The sequence below is a fragment of the Macrobrachium rosenbergii genome, chromosome 18, assembly GCF_040412425.1.
Source record: "Macrobrachium rosenbergii isolate ZJJX-2024 chromosome 18, ASM4041242v1, whole genome shotgun sequence".
Taxonomy (NCBI): domain Eukaryota; kingdom Metazoa; phylum Arthropoda; class Malacostraca; order Decapoda; family Palaemonidae; genus Macrobrachium; species Macrobrachium rosenbergii.
Window position 1 is genome coordinate 12,444,788 of NC_089758.1, and position 25,969 is coordinate 12,470,756.

At 34.7% G+C, this 25,969-nt stretch overlaps 1 protein-coding gene across 6 annotated transcripts in view; it reads right to left on the reverse strand.

Moving 5' to 3' along the window:
* Positions 1 to 11,072: 11,072 nt before the first annotated feature.
* The window catches only part of HDAC11 (Histone deacetylase 11), a 50,876-nt gene continuing 35,979 nt past the window's right edge, over positions 11,073 to 25,969 (reverse strand). For 3 of the 6 annotated variants that reach the window (XM_067120339.1, XM_067120340.1, XM_067120337.1), the window contains 3 exons: positions 20,591 to 20,757; positions 20,174 to 20,282; positions 12,314 to 14,442 (listed from right to left, as the gene is read on the reverse strand). In XM_067120339.1, coding sequence (XP_066976440.1) covers positions 14,278 to 14,442; positions 20,174 to 20,282; positions 20,591 to 20,757 — 441 coding nt within the window. In that variant the 3' untranslated portion in view covers positions 12,314 to 14,277. Of the gene's footprint in view, positions 14,443 to 20,173; positions 20,283 to 20,590; positions 20,758 to 25,969 lie in introns of all 6 variants that reach the window. The other 3 variants (XR_010855936.1, XR_010855937.1, XM_067120336.1) reach the window with 3 other exon arrangements.

Sequence of the window (25,969 nt, forward strand, 5' to 3'; positions counted from 1 at the left end):
GGAGGAATAAATGGGTTTGACGGGAGAAATATAAGCCTCATCTTACCTAGAAGTAGAAGCACTGAGGAAGAGGGGGGAGAGGAATGGAAAGAGGTGCATGAAATGTTCTAGGATTTTATATAATTTCTGGATTAAGCCTTTCATCAAGGAAAGAAGTTGGAGACTCCTTCCCAACCTTCCTTTGCCTTTTAGTTTAATGCTCCCACTGAGGAGAAAACCAAGTCTTTCTTCAGAGGAGACTCATGAGCATATCTGCTTCCTTTGAATGAATTTACTACAAGGTCAACTCACAACAGTGTTGATCCTGTTTATTCTCCATAAGAGTAAAGTGGCAAAACTCATGACCCATAGAACTCAACACAGACTCTGACAGTGTAAAAAAATGAAAGAACAAAAGAAAAATGGGTACTCACCCAAACCACAGACAAACAAAGAACAAAACCACAGTAAAGCACTTGTTAATCATTCAGTAATGGTTGGCAAGGGTCAAAGAGCGTAGTTCCCCTCTCTTCCTGGGTTACCTTCCTTGTTGTCCAGATCACAGCTGATCCCATGCATGCGGTATAGAATACTCCATATATGAAAGTTGTAATGTTTCCCTGTAGGAACAATTTATTTGTCAATCTTAAAAGCAGTTAAAACCAGAGAAGGAAGACTGCTTGAGAATATAATCAGTCTAAATGGGAAGCACTGCAAGTAGTTAATGTAGCTCTATGCTGCCAAGGGCAATGGCCATAATCAGCTTTAAGACTTAAGAAAAATAATTTGATCAACTGAATGTCAATACAGTAACACAGTACAGTATAAGATTAAAAAATTATAGTAATTCTTTCCCATTAGGATAAACAAATCTTTATTTTGGGACTTATACTTCTAATGCAAAATGAGATGACTGGCTACATAGACATATTTCAATAAAATACTTAACGAACTAGAAAACCTTAAATAGCCCCCTTAAAATATATTTCATAAAATTTTATTCAACAGGAATTATAGTAAACACTCTAACACTCCTAAGTAAAACATAACAGTAAATTAATCTTTTTACAAAAACATTTACAATAATTCTCTCCTAAGAAAAAAAAAGTTACTAACAAAAACATATTTTTAAACCTGCCAGTATTGCTTTTAGGTATAAGTACTTGTCCTTTGGGACCATCTCGAATCGTCCACGTAGCTAGCACAAGACTTCATTGTACTACAGGTGTTTACAAAATGAAGTTAGAGATTACGTGTATGTGTGATGTATACTGTTGCAAAAACTGATCAGTTGCAGCCTGTTTGACAAATAGTCCAAAACACTAAGTAGCAGAAAAAATGACATGCTATAGAAAAATGTATAGGACTGAAATCCACAATTTTTTACAGTTTTCACATCTACAATTTATTCTTATGCATTCATAAGAACAATGTTTGTGTTTTCACTCCCAGGTCTACTACTACACAACTTCCAGCTGAAATTTTTCTAGTACAGTATGTGAGCAATGACATGCACTAATATTACACTGTGACATTTTCTTTTAAATAGTTTGCAATATAGCTACAAATATAGAAGTCTTGCCATTATATATAAGCTACAACTTAATTACTTGGGCTTCACTAAGGCCACTGATAATGTATGTGGGGAAAGAAGGGTTAGCTGATAAATTACTCCATTTCTGAAACTTCTCCCAAAGGAGTTTTATTAAATTTAAAGAGAAATTTAACCACACCACTATATAAGACAACTGAGCTGGAAGGGGATAACTAACCTTTAAGCAAGTCATGCCATGATACATTTTGAAATTAGAGTATTTGCACTATTCTGAATCAGTTGAAGCTGATAAATTTATTTTTGTGGAAAAAGTTAGACAACAATGATTACAACAATGAATAAGAACTTCAAAGCAACCTACCAACACAATGACTTGTAATTCATTCTCTATAAAACTGCAGTCCTCTTTGAAAAAGAAATGCAACTGTTTGGAAATTACAAAACTGGTAGATATACTCTACGTGACTTGCTGGAACTTCCTGCATGTAGCAGTCTACATTTGCCAAGATATGGCCAAATTGTCAACCTAAAGGAGTGACTGTTATATAAGTGCATTAAAAATTTTTAAAAAGGTGCTAATCTCACAAAGTTTGAGGCAATTTGTGACATCAGTGTCTGCCCATGCTGACTTTTTTTTATATAAAAGTGCTTCAGAATGCTATACAACTCGTACTGTCTATGATTCATGCAAGGCACCTCGTAAAAGTGACAATACTATGCATCAGTATTAATGTGAGGTAAGATTATGTGCTAAGAAATCTGCTTCAATATTCTCTCTCTAAAATGGAAATGAGCATTCAAGCTATTATATAGGCATATTAGATTATTTTACCTTAATAAAACACTGTACTACAGACTATTGTATTGTACCTATGTATTTCCTGTACTGTAATTAAAAGGCTACATGTTAAACCTCCCAGAATCTCACATAAAGATTAGTTTTTGGCTCAACAAGATTCTCAAACACTAGCAAACTGTTCATTTTGAACCCTATAATGAGGAACTGTGTTAAAGGTTTTCCAGCATTATGAAAATTTAAAGCATGAAGAATGAGAAAACGACGAGAATTGAAAGCTAATTGGACCCTAGAAATACAAAATGCTCATGAGCTATTAAAATAAGTGATACAGCACAGTAGTTTCAAATATTAATAGTGTTACCAAAATTCTAGTCAGATCTTGAAGAAATAAAAAAAAAAGATGGCCACAACAACCACTGATGTCATTTTATCAAGAAAACTGACCTGGTATATTAATAAAATGTTAACATGTAAAAAAAAAAAAATTCTGTACATAATCAGTCTCTCTTGATCTTGCAATATAGCCAAACATACTGAATGGGCATATGCTGTGGAAAAAAATTTTCTGACTTAAGGATCGGGAGCAATTCCAATATGGAACACTAAGAAAATACTAATCAAGCAGTAAAACTTTCATACATATATATATTATCCTGAAAATTCCATTGAAAGTTGCAAAGTTTTATTAAGACAGAAAATTATTAAACAACAGTGATCTAAGAGGGAAGGGATTCACAAAAATGGCAATTATTAATCAGTTTCTTCTCAATATCGATAGAAAAAAAAATTTGGTAAAGCTCAAAAATGTTACCATCCAAATCCATTTAATATGTGCATGGGATAATAGTAGTTGAACTTAACCACAGAGTATGGATATTTCACTGATTAAATATATAAAAGGGCCAAGATTATCAATGACCCTTAAATGTGTAAAAAAAAGATCACATACACAATTCAGAACACACAAGCTTTGCCAACATCAGTGACACTATGTACTTACAGACATGATGTTCAGGGATGCATAAAATGCAAGTGACTACATTCACATCTCTATGACAAAATGTCAGCAACAATAAAGTGCCATAAAAACTGCTACTTACAATCTTCATTCTGCACATGCAATATACTAGATAACTACAATATTCAGTTTAGACCCAAGTACATCATTTCAAAATATGAATTAAAAATAAAAATTTCTACATTACAAGAACCTCAAATATATTTCTTGTGATAAACGTAATTTCATTAATGACACGAGTTTAATAAGTTCCATACATTTTACATTACCACATAACTAATCAGCATATATACAAGGACTAGTACACATTTTAGAAATAACCCTGTCTAATATACCTGTGAAGTCTATAGTCCAATACTCTGGTAAAAATTTTAATGAGGCACTAAGAGAATAAATTCTATTAAGAACTTGTGAGGTACTAAAATTTCCTAAACTACTTTCATGCATTTATACACATTATGTATAAGTAATATGACTTGAAGATAAATATTCACAGTAATTTAGATCATAAAATTAAAGTATAGTAATTAATCAAGTTCATCTACAATTTCCAAAATTAGAAAAATATATTTAAATATCACAGAACCTCTATAGTACAGGAATTATTCCTCCCTTAAAATTTCACAAAAATATGAGATTTAGTATTGTTTATAAACTATGAATAGATATGAGAACAACAAATAAAAAAATATCTGTACAATACTGTATGGCTTGTACACTAATATCAGATCTTACAGTCAGGTTCAGCAATCATTATTTTACCATGGTAGCTATCCTATTAAATTCCAAATAAATATTTACCATCTCACCTAATTCTCAGAATACAAGAAATTTATCTTAAGTTTATGTAACCTGTGTCAAACTACTGAAGTGCTAAAATCTTGACTGCGCAAGTGAAAAATGTTTTAATCTCTGCAGTGCATACAATAAAGTAGAAAGAAAAACTTGCCATCAGACAAAAATGCAAACCTCTTAACGTTTTGTCTATTTTAAGTTTCATTTATCCAGGTACAGTATACATGATGAGTAGGTTCCACATATCTGCAGGTAAATGTGAATTGGCATACAGCAGCAGACCCAAAAATACAGTACTACAGCATATTGTATATTTTTAACCCTTTCGCTCACTGATGGCCAATATAAATGTCATCTAAATTTAAGTCCTTTGCTTATTGATGACGTACACAAACTTAGAAAAAAAAAAAAAAAAAAAAAAAAAGATTGCACAAACCAGCAGACAAGATGAGGATCATTTTCAGTAAGTGTTTCTGTTATTTTTTATACATGTGCAACATTTATTTTTTTTTAAGTTTTTTATTCTATAATATTACTTATCCATTTTCTGCGAGAGAGAGAAAGAGAGAGAGTGAATACTTTTTATACATATGTAACAAGCATGTTTATTTGTTTTATATAATCTTAGTTTTTTTATTCTTTAATTACATTACTTATCTTTTTTCTGTGCACATGAGAGACAGAGAGAGAGAACTTTTTATGCATATGTAACATGTATGTTTATTTGTTTTGCATGATAACTCCAACAGTGTCAGAAGGGACAACAGCTCCATGTGAACTTGAAATTCACCAATAAAGAAGTTGATGGAATTCTTTTGGGGATGTCATGAGCTAAGATGATGGAATTGCTTCCAGGACATCAGGAGCAGAGGTAGTGGATGGAGTTGTTTCCAGGACATCAGGAGCATATTAATTGATTGGTTATAAAGTTTAAGCCACGAGGCCAAGCACTGGAACCTATTTTGGTTAAGTGTCTTTTTCATTTTGAATTTCCTGCAAGTATCAAAGAGCTTTAAAGATCTTCTCTATTAGAGAATTAACACAAAAAGTTAATTTATAACTAAATCAAATTTAAATATTTTGTAAGGTTACCACAGCTACTTTGTCATTTAAAATATCTAAAATATTCTTACCATCTAAATGGTATTTCTTCCTCAAACGGTCATAGCAACAGACTGAGGATTATCACAGTAGGCACACTTTGGCCCACTGACTCCTTCAAAATAAAACTATGGATTAATCCTGTCTCCCCAATTCTATGGCAGGTTCAACTGATTTCAAACCTGTTCAGATCATGGCCTAATCCCCTGAAACCAATTTCTCCTTTAATATAATTTTTATTTGATAGGGGCAATGACCAATGCTTTATTCAAAATTTGGGACCAATGTCGTTGAAAATTTGCATCTCATCATACCTTTAGCTTCACTGTCTGTGGGAGCAAGAACCCAACAAAATCGAACAGATGTGTGCCTAAAAATAAATTTACTTTTTCTTGAACACAAGTTATGGGTGATTTTGACACTGAGTTCCATCCAAGGATCATGTATCAATGTTCTTTTCATTCCGTATAGTATAAAATGCCTGGCTAATTTCCTTTTGTTTGTGCATTACTCTATTTCTTTTTCTTCAGTTTCCATTTTTTTGTTTTTTCAATTTTGCCTTTACTATGTTCTACTTCATCATCAATCACATCAGCAAATCCTCCTTTGCAGACATCTCCTACTGCCTGGAGTATTCTCTTAGCTTCTTTGTCAATCATAGGGAAGCCTTTGGAGTCATTCACAGCCTTACTCCTGGTCAAACACCAGGTGGGTGTATGTAGCTTTCACACTGGATTACATCTTGGTCATGAGCTACTACATTCATACTTTACGGACTCTAGATGGCAATATGGAGTGTTGACAATGACAGAAGGACCATGAAGGGCAAAATTCTCCAGGAAGTACAGTAGAGCCCAGTCCTCGACACTAATCCGTTCCAGAAGAAGTGTCGAGCTCCAATTTAGTCGAATTCTGAATCAATTTCTCCCATAAGACATAACTGAAAATGGATTAATCCATTCCTGACCACCAGTCATTACCCCAACTTTGCCTTTTTATACAAAACATTACACAAATTACAATTAAATAAGTTCAGAGTTAAATAACTTACTGTATCAGAAACTTTTTACATTTTTAAATGCATAATGTATAAAAAAAATTGGCCTACGACCAATACGGCCATATTACCGATGGTAGACCGAGCACCATAGGCTAGGCTAGGCAGCCTATACGCACTACCAGAACGTACTGTAACAGGTACACACAAAAACTGTTGTTAACAATAATAACATTGAAAAACAAGCCTGATTATTACAGTAAATTAATAATACAGTATTTATAAGCCAAATTACTGTATGTCTGTTATCATAAAATTAAGAAAAATTTCCTAAGTTACGTCGGCACTCAGCAACTTGTGGCATGAGCAGATGTAAACAAACCAAAGCGCCACCCTGGTGGCGTATCATGGTACCAATTACATAAATGTGTTTACGTTCAGTATTTATGGTAAATTTCATACAGAGTCTACTGGAATAGTGTACAAAATCACTGTAAAACATCTTTCAATAAATATTATGATACCCTAACATATTGGGACACATGATTGGATGAAAATTCAGTGCAGAGAGCCACAAAAAAAAATGATATACCTGTACAAGCATGTACTTCTCCAACAACAGCAGTAGTGTGTGTGGACTTTAAATGCTTTTAAATACGAGTGGGAAGAACACCACCAACAACACCAACTAGCGGCAGCCGACTGGAACTTTTTTTACAAACATCATATGATTCGTCGGGTCAGAAACCAGTTTGTTGTTCAAGCTACATCATATGATTTGTCGGGTCGGATTTCGGTTTGTTGTTCAAGCTCCGACGCAAAATTTACTCGACATTTCATGTCGAAATCCGATTATGTCAAGTTCTGGTACAGTCAAGGACCAGGGTTCTACTGTATTCCTTGACTTCACAAACACTCCATCAAAAGGGCAGTGACACACGATTTCTTACTAAGGTGTCAGAAAATTGGATGATGATTTATTCTTGAGATTGTGGGTTATCTGGGTGTTATGTAATGCCTGGCTATATCATTTGACTGGCAACATCACCTCATGGTACCAACTCAAATCTGCTCTTCCTTGCTTTGCAGTACCAAAGTGTCTGTACTTCTATAGTTGACAGTACCAAAGAGTGTCTGTGTCTGTATTTTCCTGGCTGACAGTGCCAAAATGTCTGTACTTTTATGGGTGACAGTACCAAAGTGTGTCTGTGCAAGTGATCACTAACCCCTACTCAACAGTGTAATGAACATCATGGGTAAATAATTACTGACAGACTTAACAGTACTTCAACAGGCAAGACCCAGTGAAAAATTACAGTAAAATTATATCGTCTCCAGAATGTGTTACAACCAATGTTCATATGCTTCCTGTCATCATTAAACTTGTTATTACTGTTCAATGCTGGTCAATCTGTGAAAAATAAACTTTCTGAGGAAAGGGAAAATACTGTAGTTAGTTGTTAGCCTTGCAAAAATACACTATCTGCAGGATCAAAATAATCTCCTCAGGCTACTATGCCTGTTTATTATAGTTACCCATCATTTTTATCAGAGACAAGTTTTTTATCTAATCATCAGTATAGCAGTATTACCAGAACCAAAATAATAAATTCCTTTGCAATTCTACATTAAATTCTCATATATCTGTGTTTCCTAACCTTGTCCATCCACATCTCAAACTCCTATTATACTCTAACATGGTGATGCATGTCCTTAAGACCAATGAATGTATAATTATGGCTAGCATGGAGAATAACATACATTGTTTATACAAAATAAATGCAAAAAATCATGGGAAATCACCCACTGAAAATGTCTTATGATATCTGTTTTCAAAAAAAAAAAAAAAAAAAAAAAAACTGGCTGCCTGACTAATCAATAGTATGGGAACATAAGGCCTGCACATTCAGTCCCTGGTTATTGGTGGGGATTGCGTTTGGATGGCGTGATAATAAGCGAAAATCGCCAATTCTCGGTTATCGGCGCCTCTGTTAGGTATGTATCGGCGCCAATACTCGATTATCAGTGCCGATAAGCAGAAATCAGTGCATATTGGTGCCAAAAATCATGGATTTTCGTTGCTAGACAAGCACCAAAACACTGGATCGCCGATAACCAAACCCGCCAATAACCGGGGACTACCTGTATTACTCTATACAGCAGGATCATGGACATATGTTCTTTCTTATGCAATTTCTATTGAGGTCAATGGCACTACTTACTGAGATTATCTTTTTATGCTGATTACTGTATTTTGTAGTAATCATAAACAATTAACAAATAAAAAAAATTATTTTAGCACTAGCAACTGTAATACTGTACTTCATTGAAACATGTAAAATACGGATCTGGAGTTGCAAGTAAATGGCAAAAGTTCAAGACACACCAAACTTCCTTGTTATTACCAAAATAAACTTTTAACAAATTTTTTATACACAGTCTATGTGAAAATATTTTAAGCATAAAGTGAAAAATCCTTTCTTCCAAAATGTAAGGTAAACAACTTTTATATATTTCAAGTTCTCCAACATAATGTTTCCATTAGCATTATACCCTTTTATTCCTATAATGCTAAGGAATATTATTAGAGCATTAGTATAAATGATATAATCATCTGTAAATATAGGCTGCTCTTCATGCCTTTTCTGTTAATAAACTTTAAAAAAAAAATCTGAAAATAGCTAATAATTTAACAGGCCAATGAGTTAATGAAAATGTCTAAAACAAATTTTCTGTGCAGAATGGAAAGGCCTGAGAGTTATGAGTACCATAATAATAATAATAATAATAATAATAATAATAATAATCCATAAACTCCTAGTCACCAACCTAAATGGTTTAGTAATCCATTTTTGGGTTGCAACCCAAAGGTTAGGAACCATTCTCTCATACACCATTTGGTAATTAACCTACTATTTTCCAAAAACATTTCTTCACCAATAACTTATGGATGAACATGCACAAGTGAACACAATCCCAAATCACTAAAGAAAAGATAACAGTGGCAAGCCCTGAAGCCCCTTAAACCTACTAACAACTTCAACCCAAGACCAGAAAAATAAGGTCTCTGAAAGAATTTAAATATATAAATACTGAGTTTTGAGTCAAGAAGAGTCAAATTTCTATTCAATTTTTGATCTGTCATAGTTCTAACATTTCAGATTTGCAAAACTATATACATTTAAAAACTCATAACAGATTTCGTCAACGTCTGTACCAATTCTGTAAGTTTCAGCCGCATATACTGTACCATGTGGCTGAAATTTTTAAAAATACCCACCACTGTTTTCTTTATTGTACCATGTGGCTGAAATTTTTAAAAATACCCACCACTGTTTTCTTAAGTTCAAAACTTGCATTAAGATCAACTGAGCTGATGAACACTACCTAAGATATCTGCTGAGCCATGAAATGTATTTTATTTCAAGTACCTGACATTTTTGTGACTTATTTATGCACAACCATGAAAGCATTCATATCTTCTTGTCACAAGTTCAATGCCTCTCTCGACTTTACAACTACTATATTCACAACCAATTTCACCAGTGTTCAAACCGTGTCTGCATTTCCAAAATATGCTTTGCCTTCCATTTTATATGAACATCAGTATCATATCTGCTAATGCTTGTCAACATCCTTCATTATGGGTGTGTAATGGCGAGGAATTTGAAGGACCACTTTTTTGAGACACAAAATCATTACTAGTGTTGGTATTCCTTCTACCCTATGACCAAATTACAAACATCCTTCAGCTTACTGAATGAAAAATATAAAAAAACCAATGGGCATGTTTGCACAACATAAATATAATCCTCAAATTGAGTAAAGCTTATTAAAGACATGTTAGAATATCACAAAAAACATTACAATGTTCTTAAAGTTGTGTGGATAATTTTTTTTAGAAAATTTCTTGCGACACACTCAAACTTATGATGTCCATTTCACTTGCCACATGTCCTGAAACGAAAAACTTCTCTCAGGAAGGAAGACCATCAGTAAGCCAGTAAGTAGTGTTCCAGTACAAGTGAGATCCATCAAGTCTTGACTGTCAACCACCTCATTATTTCTGGAACAGCCTTTGACATGCATGTAGAGCAGGAAGAAGGTAATTAGGTACTGTAATATAAGTTATGTTTGTTTTGAAAAATTAATTAATCTTATAACAAAGTGTGTTCAAGCCAGAACTCATTAATTATAGACCCCAAATCTCAATTTAAGAAGGGAAGGTTAAGTTGTCAAGTCCCCAGACTGCTGCTGTTGTTGTTACGAGTCTGTTTATTAGATTAGTTTCTAACTTTGTTATTAATTTTAATTCTTTTGGGTGACAGACCTGAACCCTGGGCCTGCTACTCATTATGGTAAGAAAAATTGCAGAGTACTACTGTATACGCTAATATTCAGGGCTTCCAGTCAAATTTTCTTGATCTCTAGAGTTTTGCCCACAACTGCAATTTGATGTTTTTATCCTAGACACTTGTAAGTAGTAACAAGTCCATATGAACAGGGTTCATCTTCCAAATACTGCAGTAGTAATAATAATAATAACAATAATAATAATATAATAATAATAATAATAGTCTTTCCTAGTAAAAGAAAAAGTGCTACCAACCAAAATGTTACTAGTGTTTTCAGCAGTATTATCAACAAAACTTCCATCACTTCAGAACATTAAAACAGGTAAAAATGCCAAAATATAATGAAAAAAAAAGCATAAAGTAATGCAAATGAGGGAAAGTCAATCTTTTAAAAACCTCTGATGAGTATCGTGAACATTCTTTTGGAGAAGTTTTTGTCAGGGAACATTCTGTGACAAATGAAATGGGCACTGTACAGTGACGAAAAACAGTTATGTGTTTACAAATACATTACAAGGAGACAGAGTATTAATATCTATCTTATTCTAATACAGTTCAGCTAAGTTTGACAAAAAGTGCAGTCTGCATCAACAATATGTTTTAAATTAACCCTGACTATTTTACCAAAAGGTCCTTTGGACATGTAAATCATATTACCAAAATCATAGATGTCAAGTTACAATGATGCAACCAAAATTATATGGTCTTATCGACTTTTGATTTATCTAACTAGGTTTCTTTTTCCTCTTCAACTTGCTTGAAATATATTCTCACATTATAGTGCTTGTACCCCAATATTTATATATTTACAGTAATATGAAAGTCAGTTCACCATCCATCATGCATGATGATTGTACAAAACTATGCATTTTAGCTACTAATATACACTTCTTGAGAAAACCTTTTATTTACACTGAAAAATCTTTGTGAAATAAGATAACAGTTCACTAAATCTCCTGCATTAAACAACTTTTAAGAAGGAAATCATTCAATGTACTTGTTTTTCTATAGCCACACCACTGGTAAAGGACATTTCTACTGTAAGTCTGTAAGCGGTATCACTAAATTCCTTTCTGTGACTAAAAACTATTAAAGCTAAGAGCATAATGAACAAAGATTTTCAAGTCATTATGACCTGTGTTTCCTGGCAATGAGTTTGATTTTAAAACCCTCTTCAAAGTAAGGTTCTTCTCTACATGATTGATTATACTGCTTCAGTTTAAAGAGATTATACTGAAAGTAATTTCCTTGGCAAACTTTTAGGTCCCCTGCTCTAAAACATTTATATTTTTTGCTCCCAATCTTTGGGCCATAACATTTTTCACCTACTGAGTTGAACGTGTTTTCTGTGAATAATTCTGCTCAAAGTGAGAAGGGAGAAAAACCTAGATAACCAAAAACAGTTGTAATGAAATTTTACATGGTTTGAAATAACAAACTAACCAGAGGTTAATATAAACTTAGATAATAAATCACTGTCTGAACCCTATTTGGCAAAATAAAAGATTTTTGCCAAGTGCCATAAGGCTGTCATGTTAAGTTACGCTGTTAGCTACTGAAATCAATGTACAAACTTAAAAAATAAATTCAATATTTTTTATAAAATACTATATCTAAAATAACACCATATATACTACTCTAAAGCCATATTAATTTGTAAATTATATCACAGGCTGTATACAAGTCTCCAAAAGTGGGGTATACAAAAATTAAATAATCAACCTTTACAAACTCCTAAACTTGCATAAACCCAATAATGTATATACCTTTATTCATACTTTTGTTGCAGATCCATGAATTTAAAGAAAATTTAGTTTGCAGATAATGCCTTTGACCTCCTGCCACTCTGAAAATATTTGGCTCCAGTTTTTCTCAAAAGATGGCAACGGTATTTATGTTTTTATTCAGTCATCTGTTAGCTGCATGAAGCATATGACTGTTCTTTATCATTTATTTTCCCTAAATATGATGACAAAAATGATGATATAGATTTGATGAACTCTGAAAGTAAGCTACATACTGGAGATTATCCATCACCAAATGAAGCAGAAGACTCATACCAATGAAACCACTAAATGCCATGGTGCACAATCAAGTTCAGAGTTACTGAAGATAAATTTTGGCCCCTTCCAAGTGTGCATGTCATTTTCATGAGATGAACCTTTTCCACCAGCCATTAATATCATATAACAAATTAATATCAAAGTAGCATAAAATGAGCAAAATTACTCATACTGTATTATTAATGTCTACTTCAATCTTTGGCATTCCATTTATTTTTCTGGTAAGTTGGAACCTACATTTTTCGTTCACATTTTATAATATCTATTTAGCAGTACTTACCATGTTTATTCTTGAATAATTACTTTTTTATTCTTAGGTCTTTGTGAACACTGTATCTGGCTATGCTCTAACATTCACATTCATATAGTTTAACTTACAGTCCTAGAAAACAGTCCACTTATGTAGGTAAGGGACCACCTGCAGAGGGAATACACTATTCATAAAAAGAAAACTTAAAAAAAAAAATTAACGTATGTCTAGAAACTTTATCTTAAAAGTTATGCTTCTGGAGTCTACATGCAATGGATACTGAAGATCCATGCACTATTTTATAACTGGATTGAGATGGCAAAAAAACTAAGTAATACACACAAAAAAATCTATAGCAGAGATAGGAAGAGGGGAAGTTAGAAATTCTCAGGAAAACTACTAAAAATTAGGAAGGAGCCAATGTTGTGCAGTTGATGACAGCCAGAGACAGATTTGAAAGAAATGATTTTACATTGTTTAAGATTAAAGTTGCAAGCAAGATGTATAGCTAAGCTTTTTTTTCAGGCACTAGGGTATATCATAAGCAATAATATCAGTGAGTTAAGAAATAATGATCTCAGAATCCTTGCCTTGAAGTCCAACTGGTATTCCAAATGGGGCATGTTAAGATTCACAAGGTCTGTCTGAGAGAAAATAAAGTGATGTATTGAATATTTAAGCAAGGGAATTTGAAAGACTGGAGCTACTAAATGCTTAAAAATGGTTTCAACCAGTTGAAGTTTCTGAGAGAAAAGATAAACATGAAAAGTGAGCTTGGTATTAAGGAATGAGAGAAGAGCTTGCAGAACTGAAGGCATTAAAAACGGTCAAGAAAATCACATGACTCTTATTTGCTTACACATTAGACCTCCTGAATGGTATCTGGCAACCTGTTCCCAACTGTAGTTTAACCTGAAGAAACAACCACTTGCTGTAGCATATAAAAATCTCATATATATAAACAATACTAGAATGATTACCTATTTCTTTTGTATTATGACTCCAATCACACTTGAAAAATAAATAATTTGGCTCTTACTCAAGTAATGGACAAACATTAAACATGAAAAGGCAGGAGACGGCTGGTCTAAAAATTTGTGAATCAGACCACCCCAAAAAAAAATTTTATTTGTAAATAAAAGGCATTAAAAATCACTATATTTAAGCCAAAATAATGATTTTGTGTAATCAGAGATATTGATTAAATGCCCACATAAACAATACATATGACATTCTTACAGTAAAACAAGTTTTTATAAAACCCATTTATCATAAAATACCCATTAAAATACCTTCAACTATGTAGGACAGATCCAGGTACACAAAGCAAAAACTTGTCTGAAGTTAAGGAATTAATAGCTTTGATTACTGTACAGACAAGTCAATATATGCTTTCTTATTCAAATTGGTAATGGAATCTGCTATGACAGCTGCTGTAGTACGTTGGTAGCCTCCACTTGTCACCATTACAATTGGAATTTTTCGCTGGGAAACTTTTTGGAACACTATCTCATCCCTTTTAATGATTCCCTGAAAATGTAGGAAAAACTTGAAATTACGTTATACAGCATTTGCATGAAACAGTAGACCCAAAGACTAACTCAAACAAAGCAAGGGTTTAATATTGTTCAACACTTTAAAGGACCCTGCAACTTATGACCCCTATATTTGTTTTTTAATTTAATCCTAATTAAATAATTTCAGTGTGTTGATTATACAATCAAATTGCTGAAAAATAGTTACTTAGCTGATATTATAAAAATCTGAATTTTATAAAATAAAACTATGAAAAAATTAGGAAAAGGATAAATTTTTTAAACTGCTAAGAATATTTTATTTTGAAATCAATCACATTTCTTTTAGTAATATTGAAAACTATACACATTCAAGTTTATAAAATGGACTGAATTATTCAATTACTCTTATATTCTTTGATGTTGGTATTAACTGATTAGGGGGACTATCATAGACATAGAAAAAATTGGAAACTAATATTGTACTGAAATTCATTTTACAAAATATGTACCGCAATGGTCACTCAAATCCGTGATTTCTTTTTTTCTATATTTCATAAAATTTCTTATAATGTTTGTCCAACCATCTTTCGTTAAGTTTTTGTTATTATTGCACAATTCTACAAAAAAAAAAAAATCATTACATCCACATGTGTTTTCATGTACATTCCTTGTTTCATTTGCTCTTGTCCCAATTATTGGTGACAAGAGTAATCTCTTCTCCCTTGACATAATCATTGTTATCTCTAACTTCAGTGTTTTGGATATCTGTATCCACAGATTTTACTATTATTTTAGGAGATAAAGGTATATTCTTAGTTTGTTTTTGTTCATTCTTTACATCCTTTGTCTTTGGTTTAACCAATGTTGCTCTAATTATAGTTGGTTTTTTTGTTTTGGGTGGCATTCTCTCCAAAAGCCTTTTTTTATCTTTAATTTCCACTCCATCACGACTTTCCTCTGTTTCTTCTGTAGTAGTATCATCATCTTGTGCTATTTGCATTAACATTTCAAAAGAGTTGGATAAAATGTTACCCATATCCTTTATGCCTGTTTCTTGATTCTTTACAATTTTATTTTTTTCTGTAAAGCATTATTTTCTTCTTGAGATTTATTTGGCTGCGGTTTGTTACTTCTATCTGTATTTATTTTTGATTCATTATTAGTTCTTGTTGTCAAGGCATAAGTATGTTTCTTAGCAGGGTCTTGAATTCCTCTCACTTTCAATTCTAATTTGGCATCTCCAATAGACATTCCTGTTCTTTCTTGTAGCATTTTCAATTCCATGTTGTACATGTAATACATGCATTCTTTGGATCTTGCATGATGATTCTACCCACAGTTTATACATTTTGGTTCGCTGCAATTCCACTGTGTGGCATGTTCTTCAGATCCACAAACGCATACAGGTTCGTTTCCACAATATTTTTTTGCATGCCCATATTTACTTCAGTTTTGACACTGTAGTGGCTTTGGGACATAGGGCCTTATTTCTCTGTTTTGACCTAAAACTTTTATTTTTTGGGGTAAATCTTGACCCTCAAATTTTATTTTAGTGATTTTAAAAATTTTCTTATTTTGTTGTTTACTTGGTATATTATATACCTCACAATCTTGGACTCTAGGATATCTTTTTAAGAGTCCAAGAGAATATTCTTTTCGATTGGCTCATCACTGTTCTCAGGAAGCACAATGGTACCCTGAATGCTGTTCATAATGTTTTTTTAATTTTTACTTTTGTATTATCTATTGTTGTTATAGACATACAGTCCTCAGACTGACTCTTTGTTGTGGCTTCTATAAGCCATGTATTTTCTCTTATCTGTCTAAACAACATTTCTGCTGTTGAATGTCTGTTTAATTGTTAGTTTTCCAACTTTAGGGCTGAAATTTTCTGTTCTGTTTCTAAGGTTAGAAACCTTGACCAACTTCCACTCCCAAAGAGGGAGTCGAAGTAAGTCAAGGTTGGGTCAAAACGATATTTACTTCTTTTGGGTTTGTTTTGTACTGGAGTATAAGGTTCCAGCGTAATTACATTCTGATTTTGTTTTGATTTTTCTAAAGAAAGGTTGTCATAGGAGGTTCCAGCAGTTGTCAACTGTTCCGAGTTGCTACCATCAAAGGGTCCAGGGGTACTCAAGTCCTTATAATGACTTGCTATAAAGATTGAGAGGAGGGGAAAAAAAATTTAGAAAATAAACCTGAAAACCTTAAAGGAAGATGATTTCTTGATAGCTCGGGGTGCAAATCTAACTGAACCTCGGGACCTGAGGCGCGATCTCTGATTTCCTCCATGAAATGGCTTTGGTTGTTCAAGAGGAGATGCTGGTTTAACTCAGAAGGCAGACCAGTCCCTCTGGTGCTTCGTTGATTGAGTCAACAAATCTTGCATTGACTTTTGGTGTAGACTCGCTGCAATCTCACTTACAGTGGGCTGAGGAAACAAATAATGAAGGGAAAAAAGGAGAGCCAATTTCTGTGGGGCCGTAACGCCCTTCGATGCGAAAGAGACCAAAAGTTCGCACTTCTTAAGGGTGCCCATGGCATAAAGGGCAGCTATTTCCTGTGAGCCATCTCTAACTGCTTTATCTGTGCAAGAAAGGAATTGAAACAGGTCTGCAGCTTCATCACACAAAAAAGCTGGTTCTTGAAGCTTCATGGCGACTACTCCCAAACACCAGTCGAGACAACTCAACACCTTGAAAGACTTAAACTCTTCAAAAGATGATCCTTCTCATGTGCTGAAAAGAAAGTTTTTGCCGAAGCGAGAGCCAATCTCCGTCCTGAGCCAATGAGAGCAGAAAAGTCCCCATGGGAGGAGGCAGCCACTCCCAGGGAAGGAGCTTCTCCCACTGCGTACAACAAGTACTGCATAAGTGCGAGACGAGAGGGAGGAACACTAAAACAGGCTTTCCCTTAATCCCTCTTCTTGGAAAGCCAGTTTCTCTACTTGGCGGAGAGCTTTCTTCGATGATTTAGAGAGAACCATCTTTGGAAGTCTCATCGAATCCACAGCCTGATTGCTCATCAAGAAAGACAAACTTGGAGAGGAAGGAGAGGTCGGAGTGAAAAATTCTGGGAACTGCTGAAGAAGGCACTTGAGGACTGACGCATATGGCGTACAAGACGCATCCTGCTCCTCTTTTCATCTTAAGAGATCAGAGACGTCATCGAGTCTAATTCAGGGGCAGTCTGTGCTGCTGGTTTCTGTAAAAGATGAAGAATATTACCCAGTTTACGTTACAAAGCTCTTGAGTTCAAGAGCTGGGTCCAACGCAGGAGAAGGCTTATCCAAAGCTGCAGGGCGCTTGGAGACTTGAGGGGCCTCGAGCGCTATGGGAAGATCGGAAGCTTCAAGGCGCTCCGACGAAAGAGAGCATCCGACCACCTCAGGTCGCTTGGCTGCATCAGGGCGCCTGGCTGCTACAGGGCGCTTGTCTGCTTCATGGCACTAATCAAAGCATTCCACCGATATGGGACATTCCGAGGAACAGGGCGCTTACGCGAAATCTGGAGCTGCTCGCCCGAGAGGTGTAGCGAGCTAGAACCTCACTCCTGGCGCTGAGGAGAGGAGTGTCCCACTTGCCACAAGAAGGTTGAGGACTGAAGGAAGGTTCCCTCATTCTCTTGTAAGGAAGATGCAGGGACTGCTCTTTACCCGAGAAACGTCTCTTAAGCGGGCAAGATTCATCAGGGAAATGACGAAGACAGCTCTTATGAGGTGAGGACTCCTCAGAATTTGACGAAACCCGATGCACTTCTGGGACGCCTTTCCAGCGGCTGTCTCTAGTCACAACCTGGGGTGCAACAGGTTGGACTGAGGGGACGACTGCCCATGGGCAGACCCCACTGACCTCCCTTGGGCTACCGGGATGCCTCCTCTCAGGTAGCAGGGAGTATGGCAGGGACCAACACCTAGGAGAATCAGTGGGACAAGCAACGGCCTCCTCCACTGACACTTCACCTTTAGCACTGTTTTCAAACTTGGGCATCAGGACACGCACTGATGCCCCTAACTGGGCCACTGTACTCATTACCAGATTTAAACGTTGTTCACACTTATTCTCAAGGCTGGCGAAGTGATCGGGTTTGGAAGTGATGGAGTCAGGAGAAGGAGTAGGTGGCTTAGGAGAATTAATTGATGCAGGTGGGGACGGGTTAACAGATGGAGAATTAACAGATATGTCAGCCTTATCCCATCTAGGAGTCAATGCCTGACTAGCTAATTTTCCGCTAGCTTTAGCGGCTGCTTTCCTCTTCTTATCTCTTTCTAGCTTAGCTAAATGAGAATTTAAAGTCTTCCATTTTTGTTCTCCCCAATCCTTGCATTCGTCACGTCAAATTAATTGAGCAAACTTGACCTCTACAACCAGAACACAAGGTGTGAGAATCATAAGTCAATTTTGTCATCCGTGTATTGCAGCCTTTACTGCAATACCAGAAACTAGAACTACTAGTGTCAGACATATCCTAACTAGTTGAAAAGGTCAAAATCGTGAAAGTCAATATGAAAAAATGCCGAAAAGGCTACAAAATACTTCACCAAAGAAGAAAATTACGAATCCGAAAACTCTAAACTGCTGTAACAGCACCAGGTGTTGATGCTACAAGCGGTAAAAACAAATTATCATGTTGGCGGTGTTGTTCCTCTTTCGTACCCCAAAAGTGGGCAGGGCATAGTCGTCTATAAAAAACAAAAGAATCGCTACCGCGGAATTCAGAATTCTAAATGCTGTTCGAATAGAAACTCTTAGCTAAGTAATTACTGGGTAAGTTACATATATAAAACTTACATTTACTCTTCATGATTGTCATGCACATAAAAAAATATTTTAAAAATTATATTACTGTAAGTGCTAACTTGACAATCAGTGAGACATAAGGAGGGGAGGGTAGAAGACTATACCCATACTCCTCCTTGCAAGGGGGCCCTTCCCAAATGCAACCCCAAATGAAAATGAGGAACAATGAATTAATTAAAAAGTGTAAAGAATGAATGCAGTATTGACACTGAAAATATGTGGACAAGGAGGAATTAAAGGCAAATTATGTGTGAATACTGAGGCCAAGTTTAACAAAAGTCTTTTGTGTCACTTGACCACTTCAGCTAGTAAACTTCCAGAGATAAGGGGGCATATTCTCCAACCTCTCTACCTTTCATGTTTTAAGAGTGATCAAAGTCTTGTTTAATGCCACAGGGACTGTCAACTAAAGTTCAAACATGATAGGGTAGGGAGAGAGGGGAAAAAGATCAAGGCAAGCGACAACAAAGCACCACTAATTTAACCACAGAACTAAATTAATATGAATAATTCAATCAAGATGTAGAAAGTTGCTTTCTGATCACAGCCCCACCATGACAATTGGCTCATAATCTAAAGGGGTGAGGAACAGATATGGATGTAGCAAAAAGTTTCAGAAAATTATGGAAAAAGGAATAGATGAAGATCTAGACCATACAGGAATTCAATCAGAAAGTGAATAAGATTCATTTTACAACCAACCAAATGAAGGAAAATGGGACAAAAATGTTATTGGTGATGATAATAAGGGACACATATTTCATTTGTTCTTACACTGTGGGCAAAAATGTATCAATATTAAATTTGACAAGTTAAAGGTGACAGACTGATTGTGTCAATTAAAAAAACTAATAAAGATGAATATCCTAACTCATCCTTAAATTGTGTATAACAACCATTTTCTAAATACATTTATTCACAGATAATGAGAGACCAATATCATACCTGCTTCGTTACGGACAAGAGGCCTAATGAATCACCTTCCATTATGTCTGTGCCAGCATTATAGATTACAGCATGAGGACTGAACTCATTCAGGCCACCCTCTACATGCCTATAAAAAGTAGAAAACAATTGGAGATTGGTTATAATACATGGGAAAAGAGTACATCCTTATATAAGAATAAATAAACTGTTTGAAAACAAACTAAATTCTCTGCAACATTTTAGTTTACAAGGTAAAACCAATATTTCTCTAATGTAAAAATCTTACAATATCTAACCATAACTCTACAGTACTTCATGGTACAGTATGTAACTGCATGGTATGTAGTTTACTAAAATTCTGGAAGCTCATTAGCAATTTTAAACATGCTAGATATTACTAAAATGTGCCTTCTGAAGCAAAGCAATGTTACTTACGTATTAACTTTCTCCAAATATTCGTCATCTTCTGTAAAAGCACCAAGTTCAACTTTGCGCTTAATTGCTCCCTTTGCGAAGGTGTCGTTGGGATAAATATGCTTATTGTACATGTCCATAATATAAATGTCTTTACGACCCATGAAATCACGTTCATGTCCATTACCCTACAATAAGAAGTTCACCTTAGATAATACCAAGAGATAAACTTTGCATAAAAAAAACAGACTCTTATGCATCTTATTTTCATGCTATCAACTTCATGACCAAAAGTGGCTTGTTGAAAACAAAAACATGCACATCTGGTAGCTTTATGTCTACATGAATTTGGCCAAGACTTAATTCCAACATTATATCTGTTAGGAAACTGAAAATGAACTAAACTCATTGAAAGAAATAAAACAACAGACTTCTACAGTTGTTCAAAGTACAGTTTTATCCCTCAGTCACCTGTCTTACCAAAACTGACACTTTTGCCTTTTGCTCTTTGATAACTAATATCAATGATGATTTCCCAATAGTAGTAAATGTAAATACATTTAATTACAACATAAAATAATTTTTCATACAAACCTATTACAGTATTATAGAAACTTCATTCATGTATCCATTGACATGTATTTTGATGTTTGGTAGACAGAAGCAGCACCGCAGCTCAATGTTAGTTCATGCATTTACACCTACCCCTAACTGAAAATAGCTACTAACCTTCAGGATGTGGGCACTTCCCTTATAACTGATTGGTTTGTATGATGCAATTTCATTATGAAACCCATCAATTCTGCATAGCCTGAATCACAACTTAAAGGGAGGCTGAGCAGTTGGCAATTTCAACCTTTGAAAAGGTACAATGAATTCAGTGAAGCAACTGGGAATAAAATAGGTCAGGAATCAATTGACCAAGTAAATCTCATTGGTAGCTAAATCAAGGGAGTAAAGTAAGAATTTTCCACTTGTGGTATAGTTACAAAAAAAAAGCGCAGAAATCAACTAAAGATCAACTAACTGTTCTGGTGAGACAGGAAGGTTGTAACATGAAGGGGGTGGCTCAAGAGTAAAAATAAAACAAGTCACTGCCAAATTCATACTTTAACAGCTGAATCATGGGTGAACCCCACATGCTTCTGTGGGCAATGAGAGTTTTGCTGTGCTGTATTTCTCAATATCTTGGGACTTTCTGTGCTGTATTTCTCAATATCTTGGGACTTTCTGTGCTGTATTTCTCAATATCTTGGGACTTTCTGTGCTGTATTTCTCAATATCTTGGGACTTTCTGTGCTGTATTTCTCAATATCTTGGGACTAAGCATCAATATTTGTTAGTTACCAAAGACAAACACACTCGCAATGACCCTACATCTAGGAAAAAATATTCTCTTGCACATGGGCACAGGTCTAGTCTAACATCGGTCCCAGCTGCATCTGAGAAGTAGCAGACTGGTTACTGTGCAGGAAGTGGCATCAGAAGAGTAGGCACGGTAAGATAGTAGCCAAAACTAGGAAACAGTCCAATCAATGAGCAAAGCTGGCAGGTCAGGGAGCTGCCATTATCTTGGGAGCTGTCCAGTAATCAGCAAAGCAGCTGGAACAGGCATCTTGCATGAGGGTGAGGGATCAGATGTGCAGTCAGTTTGGGTAACAGTACATCTGCTGAGAGAAGTCAATGATCACAAAGCAGAAACTTTCTTAGTAGAACACTTGTCCTTGCATGTTATTATATTGTCCAATTTTTGTAGTGAGCCCCATGGTTGGCAGCCCAACCCTGGCAAAAGCCAGTACTAGCCCATTTCAAGTGAGGCCAAGAAAATACAGCAGATCCTACCTGGCAAACCTCAACATTCATTTAGGCATCTTTGAATGAGCAATTAACTTTAAAATACTTTTAGTGCACAACACAATACTTGCCCTAGCTCCAATATAAAATACTCAACAAGTGGCAAATATACAAACTAAGTCATATATGCAGAAATACAGAATATGCCCTTATACTGTTGGAGAAAAGCAAACATTACTACTACCAATTCAGATGGCCAAACAAGATGCAAATAATACCTGGGGAAAGACAGTAAAACAACAATAATAAGCATGAAATAACCCAAAACTTATCTGAAGAACAAAAAAGTTACACCACTACTTAATCAGTTTACTGTACATATAAACTGGATTACTGAATTAAATATGAGAAAAAATAAACAAAACTCAACACACGATTACTGAATTAAATATGAGAAAAAATAAGCAAAACTCAACACACAAGGCGAAAATAAGTCAGAATACCACCATCTGACAAACAGAAAAACACCACGACACTATCTGTAATTCCTCAATAATGACTCACTTTTCCAAGAAAAAAAGGGAGGAGGAAACAGATAAGACAAAGAAAAAGCAATTAAAAGAAATGAATATAAAATACTGTATATGACAGCATATAAGGCAACCTTTTAACCTTAAAAAATCTCCCTCATAATAGGGGGGGGGTCATCTTATATGTTGAGCTGCCTTAAATCCTGCCAAGATTTTTCATGATAGGCTAACCCCTGAAGTGTTGATAGTTGTTTCAATAGTTAACTATTGACACTGTAAACAAAAAAAAACTGTAATAACGGTAAAAACCATAGGTAATTCAAGTGAATTACTAGCAACGCAACTATCAATACTGTAAACAAAACAACTGTAATTACAGTAATTACCATAGGTAATTACCATAATTAGACATAAGACAATACAGTTGACCCCCCGTGTTCATGGGGGATGCATACCACTAACCCCCCCAAATAGCTAAAATCTGCGAATACTTAAAACCACCTCTAAAAATGCTTATAAATGCCTATTGTGATAATTCAAAAAACCAGAAAACTGTCTAAAAATGCTTATACCTGAATATTTTAATACTTTTATCACAAAAAGTGCATTTATTCACAAAAATGATATGAACATACAGTAATATGTGAATATTTCTCTGTGAAAAATACCGCGCATAGGTGAATTTTCCGCAAATAAAGTGTATATATGTTCCACAGAGAAATCCGAGAATAGGTGAAGCCATGAATCCGGAACTGTGAATAGGTGGGGGTCCACTGTAATAGACAATTTTGTTATTGATACTTGGTATACAATACCATTTTAACAATGAGGGTAGTCTAACTTTCTTGCTTACGAAAAATAGCTGTGTTCATGGTTCCCAGTCGCGCTTGACTTATGAGCCTTGTTGTTTGCTAAAGGCCAATATTTCCTTGGTAGTATTTTATAATCAAACTAAAGAGTGTTGTCATATCGATAGTTCCCTAGTTATCCTTAATACTGGGGTTCTTTCCAATTTCAAAGGAATACATTCATGTGGATCTACTTCCAAAAGGTTATCACAAGTGCTGAGCATTTGCCGTGATGTTTACTGTATATTTTTTGTAATGGTGAGCTTTGCCAAACATTTTCAAATCTTGAAGATACTGCTTTTACACACTTCTGGTATGGTAACTCAAGTAATTGTTGATTTATTTATGTACCAACTAACTTACAACAGCGAATAATGTTATTTAATTTAATAAATTGGGGGTCATCTTATACAATGAACACAGCTCTAAACCTACATTTTTCCATGAAAAATGGGGGGTCGTCTTACGCGCCAAGTCGTCTTATAAGCTGGTATATACAGTATGTGAAATGTATTATAATTATCCAACCTGCTGAAACAAAGCAAGGGAAAATCTCACACTGATGTATTCAGCCCTGAGACACAAAACAAAAAAAGAGGATAATTAATATCTAACAATAAGCCTTGGGTATCAATGTGTGAACCGTCACTTTTAGCAACTGTGATGCTTTGAGCTACAAGAAAGAAGAAAAGCATGTCTGGGGGTATTCAGACTACTAATGAGGGCTCTACATGACAATGATTTTATTTGCCATGCAGTTACAGTAAATAGTGAGCAGATATGATATACAGTATTCTCTTTCCTTCAAAACAAAACAAAGGTGCAACTATGATAAGGTTTTTATTTTTATTATTATGTAGTTCAGCTACATAACTGAGTCAAAACACCCTATTATCTATAGATTCAATGTCTGTTATTTCTAAAGTTCTGTGTTTCAAAAATTTCTGTTTGTCTTTATTAAGCTGTCTCACAAAATAATTCGAGTTTTACAGACATCCCAGTAAAACATGTTACAACCACAAGTTCTTCTATGTCTTTATCCACTGTTCTATATTTTCAGTCTTTTGTAGTGGTGTATAACTAAGAGCATATTTATTTTGACCTATGATTTGTTTTAATGGTGACAAATCAGGAGCTCCATCATGGAGTATGTGCTCTGCCCCTCTTTCTTTTACTAGTAAGGGCAATGGTTTAGGTTTTTGTTCCACTATATTTTCTATCATCAAATCTTATTTTTGGTCTACAAAAAGGGCAATTTTTTTTTTAACAATCACAATTTTGTTTCTTATTTTTAAGAATAATAATGCCCTTATTTAGCAATTATATTTTCTTTGGTAATCTTTAATTTTCTTGATCATCCTCTGTAGTAAAAAGTTCTGTTAGGAAATGTGCACTTATATTGTCCATTTTTTGCTATAATTCAGTTTTCAATAGTACTCTGAGATAGAGCTATTTGGTACATAAAATATTTTGGTGGGTCAAAAAGTCTTCTAACTTTGAATTCCAGTTTAGTTTCTCTTACAGATGTGACATTCATACTCAGCACAGTAGTTTTAATGTACAAAACAAACATTTCTTGGATTTGGCACTATGGTCATAGTTTATACATTCAGTATTTTTAGAACTCATGAATGTGGAATGACTTTCAGATCCATATACAAAACATATTTCTTTCTTATGATGACTTTTTTTGTTATGACCAAATTTACAGTATCATTATAGTATCATTTGTATTGCCTTGTACAGTATTTCAATTTTCATTTGTAAGTTTTGTCCTTTGAATTTTACCACTGCAATTATTTTTTTACTTCTTAGAATCTTGGATATTACTGTATTTGAGGCATAAAGATTTGATTGATTAAGTTATTTTTTGTGATTTTTATCAGTTTAAGTCCACAGGCAACATAAGCCAAGTGGGAGTGATTTAATTATGATTCAAAATTACCATTATTTCTTTCACTTAAGAATTAGTGTCAGAGTGATTGGGTATATTGAGCCTACTCATTTAATAATTCTTTTTTCTTAAATTAAACATCTTTGATATTGTCTCAGAAGATAGATGGCAATAGTATTTTGTAGCAGTGTGATGGAACTTAAGTCAAAATACTGGAAAACAAATTGTAAAAAACAATAATGATCATGTGCTTTCTTATTTTCAACATCATGCCAATATTCAATCCCTAATTGTTTACTAGTACCTTATATTGTGAACTGTGGGCAGTACTACA